At 43.2% G+C, this 6,185-nt stretch overlaps 1 protein-coding gene across 1 annotated transcript in view; it reads left to right on the top strand.

Moving 5' to 3' along the window:
• Positions 1 to 669: 669 nt before the first annotated feature.
• LOC121388734 (b(0,+)-type amino acid transporter 1-like) overlaps positions 670 to 6,185 on the top strand; it is a 26,545-nt gene continuing 21,029 nt past the window's right edge. Inside the window, exons 1-2 of the mRNA XM_041520215.1 lie at positions 670 to 818; positions 4,741 to 4,875. Of these exons, the coding sequence (XP_041376149.1) occupies positions 806 to 818; positions 4,741 to 4,875 (148 nt within the window). The 5' untranslated portion in view covers positions 670 to 805. The remainder of the gene's footprint in view (positions 819 to 4,740; positions 4,876 to 6,185) is intronic.

The raw sequence follows: 6,185 nt of genomic DNA, 5'->3' as shown, positions 1-6,185 counted from the left end.
TGGCAGCCCGGTACCGGCTCCAACCCAGGAGCGAGTTCTTAAGGACCACTACACCCTCGTCTCTATCTCACTAACCACTAAGTAACTAACAACTAACCCACTGTCCTGGACAGACAGTCCAGATAGCTGAGGTGTGTGCCCAAGACAGCGTGCTTGAACGTTAATTGGATATAAGCACGAAAATAAGTTGAAATATATATATAAAAAAAGAAATATTTATTTAACGACGCACTCAACACATTTTTATTTACGGTTATATGGCGTCAGACATGGTTAAGGACCACACAGATTTTGAGAGGAAACCCGCTGTCGCCACTACATGGGCTACTCTTTCCGATTAGCAGCAAGGCATCTTTTATTTGCGCTTCCCACAGGCAGGATAACACAAACCATGGCCTTTGTTGAACCAGTTATGGATCACTGGTCGGTGCAAGTGGTTTACACCTACCCAATGAGCCTTGCGGAGCACTCACTCAGGATTTGGAGTCGGTATCTGGATTAAAAATCCCATGCCTCGACTGGGATCCGAACCCAGTACCTACCAGCCTGTAGACCGATGGCCTAACCACGACGCCACCGAGGCCGGTTTGAAATAAATAAATTACATACAATAACTAGATGGTTTACGGTACGCACAACTACGTCCAGTAGCTGCAGGGTATTGGGGAAGCCGGTGTTAGTGTTTCATCTGAAGCAGACGACAACTTTAAACACATTTTGTCTGCAGTGTATTGTAAAAACACGTCAGGGCCTACACGTCTGTTTCAAGTCGAGCGATAAACTTTGATCTCGGACGACGTCGAGGATGAAAGACAAAGGTAAGTACACACAGATTAATGTTTTTACATCAACGTATATGACGTAACATCCATCCATTTTTCCATTCAACCGGCCTCGGTGGCGCGGTGGAAGGCCACTACACCCTCTTCTCTTTCACTGACCCACTGTCCTGGACAAACAGCCAAAATAGCTGTGCCCAGGATATCGTGCTTGAACCTTAAATGGATATAAGCACGGAAATAAGTTGAAATGAAATATTCACATTCGTTAACTCATTCATCAGTTTGTCCGTCCATTCATTCCTCCACTAGTCCGTCCGTCCATCTATCCATCCATCCATGTAGTTTCTTCTAGCTGTGGTTTACACTTTGAAGCGTAGACCACAGCTAGTTGACACGCGAACTACCATCCATGCATCCCTCCATCCACCAATCCGTGCATCCCTCCCTCCATCCATCCAGACATGCGTCAGTCTAACCGTCCATCGGTCCGTCCGTCCAGTTTAATATTCTATTTTATTAGTTATAATCGATCTTAATTTATATCACTCAACTCGTTTGGTTGTAGTTCGTCAGTCGATGACGTCACGAAGTGTTAAGTCCCACTTGGCGTTATAGTTGGACGTATCACTTTGATACGTACCAAGATATTTTTAACCATATTTGCGGCTGATGCATGCTACAGTTTTTGACGCACGTGCGGTAAACTTTGCTACACAGCGGCCAGTTTAGTGCTCATTTGAAGCGTAGAAATACTAATAAAACGTGTAACTATTTGGATAGCAACTGTGTATTTATAAATATTGATATGCTTTAGAACCGAATGCTTATGCCCACCGAGACTCAGCTGGTTCATCCATGATACAAAATGGTTAAAGTACTTGAAGATGAAAACAATTAAATTACTGTCCTATTGATAGCAGGAACATGAAGCTAGGTAACCATGGGTTATGTTCAAAATCCTGTATTACCTAATTTTTGAACACCTTCCCTAAGAGGGCGGTACGTAGCTCAGTGGTACAGCGCTCGCCTGGTGCGCGATTGATCTAGGATCAATTCCCGTCGGTGGTCCCATTGGGCTGTTTCTATTGGGCTATTTCTCGTTCCAGCCAGTGTTCCGTGGTATGTACTATCATGTCTGTGGGATGGTGCATATAAAAGATCCCTTGCTGCTAATCGAAAAGAGTAGCCCGTAAAGTGGCGACAGCGGGTTTCTCTCTCAAAATCAGTGTGGTCCTTAATCATATGTCCGACGCCACATAACCGTAAATAAAATGTGTTGAGTGCGTCGTTAAATAAAACATGTCCTTCCTTCGTTCTCTAAGTTCAGCGACAGCGAGTGACGTTAACGTTCGCGATATATTTTGACTGGTCCTCGAAGTGGTCATTCAGTTTAACGTGGAGCGCAATAACCAGTCTAGCGGATGCTATTCTGCTCGACCTTGCTGAACTCGGCCCATGTCATCACTGTTTTATCAAAACGCCTCATCAACTCTGATATATAGTGATTTTGATTACAATAACTGTTTTGTTGCTCAAGTTCAGGTAAAACGTAGAACCTTGACCTATACGCACAGCGCCACATGTTCAAGTTGTGCTCTGTTACACAAACTGCTTCTTGTTTTCCTCCTAGATGACCGAGAGTGACAAGCGACATCACAATTATACACGGGACTAGTAGAAGCCTGCTTGAAGATAATAAGCCTTTTTGTTTAAAGGTATACTGTCACGGATTTAAGGACCTTATTTCTTTAAAAAATAATAATAAATAAAAATTACATTAATTGTTGGAAACGAAATCTAGCTATCGCATCACCTAAACTGAACTATGATGGAGTGATTTCCATGTCATCCCTCTTGGCAATTTTAGTTTTTGAATTATGGACCATTGCCATAATTCAATTATTTTTACAAAATATTAAGAAATGGAGTATATGGTGGTTATGAAGATGGTTGAATAAAGTACATTTTGGGACAAATCAAATTATTTTGGTTCAGGTAATACTTTGTTAGACCATTAAATAGGTCAGTGGTCTGTGACAATATGCCTTTAACGACACCACATAAGCGCACATTGATACATTAATCATCGGCTATTGGATGTCCACACATTTGATAACTGTGATACAGAAGAACCTCACCTCAATGTTTTTTTTTCTATTAGAAGCAAGGGATCTTTTATAAGCACTTTCCAACAGGCAGGACAACACATATAAGTCTTTGAATACCAGTCATGGGACAAAACCCCCCAAAACAACAACAACCCAAAGACCCCCCCCCAAAAAAAAAAAAAAAAAAAAGAAGAAAAAACTAAAAAATATATAAAAAAAATAAGCTAGTTCCACCCGTTGGGTTTAATACTTCGTTCCTACCACTTCGGCATGTCGTTCTACCGACAGCGATAGATAAGATAGATCCTGACCCTATCTCGTGCGTCTCGTGCGTTACGGATGTCATTAGATATTGTCAAATGTAACTGAGACGTTTCAATATGTCAGAAGCCTGAAGCGTGTGTGTTGGGGGTGGGGGTGGGGTGGCGGTTGGTGGGAGTATGCGTGGCGGGTGTCAGCACGTGCACTTGTCGGTGCTGCAGTTGGGTATTCTGAGTTGGTGGACAGATTTCCATTGTGTCTTCCAATTCTGGCAGCAGTTCGACATTCTCCTTGCCGTATGCCACTACTCCTATTACCCGCAGGGGTATTAATATACAATTACATACAGCAGTTCATACCAAGACATTTGATGGAGTCGTTAGTGCGAGAGGTCAAGAGGGGACTGTGACATCTATCGAAGAAGACGGATCCTGTCATCTGTTGCCTCACAGAGCTATGTGTTGAACATGGAAACGAAAGGAGGGTTCGTTTTCTTACAGCCACATCAGCACATTTCCAGTAAGGAAGGAAATGTTTTATTTAACGACGCACTCAACACATTTTGTTACGGTTATATGGCTTCGGACATATGGTTAAGGACCACACAGATAGTGAGGGAGGAAACCCGCTGTCGCCACTTCATGTGCTACTCTTTTCGATTAGCATCAAGGGAACTTTTATATCCACCACCCCATAGACAGGATAGCACATACTACGGCCTTTGATGTACCAGTCGTGGTGCACTGGCTGGAACGAGAAATAGCCCAATGGGCCCACTGGCGGGGATCGACCCCAGACCGACCGCGCATCAAGCGAACGCTTTGCCACTGGGCTACCATTTCCAATAACGGCTGTTTTTATGATTAACACATGGAGCCAAATTTACGAAAGCTGTTCGTAGGTGTTTAGGGTATATACTACCAAATCAGACGACAATAATAACATATGCGGCTAAAACTCCTACCTGCACCGTATCAATCGATATAAACGCCACGGATATAAATACTACCACCCCTCACCCTTTAAGTGAATCAGAAACAATTGGGGATCAAGCTGCTCATTTCTGAGATGATGGGTAGCGTTTATGACTACCCTAGTTCCACACAAAATTCGAGTACCTTTTTTTTACAGGTACCCTATACATGTTTGAAGGTTACTTGACACAGTTGTAGCAGATGAAATAAAATTGTATACATTGTTTTTGCCAGATGAAAAGTTTGTTTTAAATTTTTTTTTTTTTTTTTTTTTTATTTAAAATTATTTTTTTACAACCAACACACTCACGTTTATCACCAATCACAGGACTTGTGGCGTTCACTTGTCTATCAAAAGTTGGGTTCATCTCGAACTTTGACCCGGCCGGAAGTTATTTGGTTTAGTACTACCTTTAAGCATCATATGGTGTGGTTACACACGTGGAAGACAAAATCGGGCTTTGTAATTTCTGTCCATGGTTATATTTTATGCTTAGTCTAGAGCGAGAAAGATGAAACCCGCTGTTGCCACACACATTACACTTCTTTATAACAGCAAGTAAACTCTTGGCGAGTCGAGCCTCCAATGTGAAGATGCTAAGTTTTTGATTTCAGATCTCTCTAGCGGACAGATGTCTGTTAACAATGACACGGTTAACGGTCAGGTGGTGATGGATCAAGAACCTCTCCAGCTGAAGAGAAACATCGGACTCGTCAGTGGGATCGCATACATCGCCGGCATGATTATAGGTGATCACACACACGCACACGCACACGCACACAGTCGCTCGCACGCACGCACGCCAGGCGCGTGTACAAGACATTGTGCGGGGGATCTAGAATGTGACAAGAGAAATTTATAGGGGCTCGTGTCATTCTAGCCACAAAAATATATTGAAAGTCGCATTCAAACCACGAAATTCCTCTGCACACGCGGCTGCACACATGCACATACATACACAGAGACACACTCACAAACACGGACACACACACACACACACATATACACAGACAGACACACGAACACACAGATACATACAAATACACACACACACTCTCTCTCTCTCTCTCTCTCTCTCTCTCTCTCTCTCTCTCTCTCTCTCTCTCTCTCTCTCTCTCTCTCTCTCTCACACACACACACACACACACACACACACACACACACACACACACACGCGCGCGCGCGCACGCACACACTCACAAGTATATATTTTTAAAAGCATGTTGGACATCTTGAAATCCAAAATGACCATGTTAAACCTGAATTTAAATCCAAAGTACATTAACTCGTAATTTTCGGATTATTTGACCCTTGAAAGGAGGTGGGCAAGGCTAAGTCCTCATACAGGTTTTGACGTTTTTCTTTCTTAACGAAGTAAAGAGTTCCTCTCTAGTTCAACGAATACTACATGACTGGCACCATCCACCCCCCACCGCCCCCCCCCCCCCCCCTCCATACGGTAAGACCAATAGCGTCTGCTGAAATAATGTTTTTCTGAATCTATGCTGTTTTATTTGTAGCCGTAATATTGGCTAGAAAATATCTTGTACAGGCATGTTTTATAAATATCCAGATAGTCATCTAACCCTATCTTATCCTAACAAATAAACATGATATTGTATAGAGGACATTCGAGCTAGATCTTCAGATAACGTACATTACATGTCACCCCCCCCCCCCCCCCCCCCCAAACCCGGTCAATGTTTGCATTATATCATATTATGCACTTTATTCTGTGGCTGTCTATTACTTGGGGGCGGGACGTAGTCCAGTGGTAACACGTTCGTTCGATGCGTGGTCGATCTGAGATCGATCCCTGTCGGTGGGCCCATTGGGCTATTTATCGCTCCAGCCAGTATAAAACGACTGGTATACCAAAGGCCGTGGTATGTACTACCCTGTCTGTGGGATGGTGCATATAAAAGATCCCTTGCTGCTAATGGAAAAGAGTAGCCCATGAAGTGGCGACTGCGGGTTTCCTCTCTCAATATCTGTGTGGTCCTTAACCATATGTCTGACGCCATATTACCGTAAATAAAATGTGTTGAGTGCGTCGTTA

Source organism: Gigantopelta aegis, chromosome 14, assembly GCF_016097555.1.
Source record: "Gigantopelta aegis isolate Gae_Host chromosome 14, Gae_host_genome, whole genome shotgun sequence".
NCBI lineage: Eukaryota > Metazoa > Mollusca > Gastropoda > Neomphalida > Peltospiridae > Gigantopelta > Gigantopelta aegis.
The sequence above is the reverse complement of the archived record's forward strand: the minus strand, read 5'-3'. Positions and strand labels throughout refer to the sequence as shown.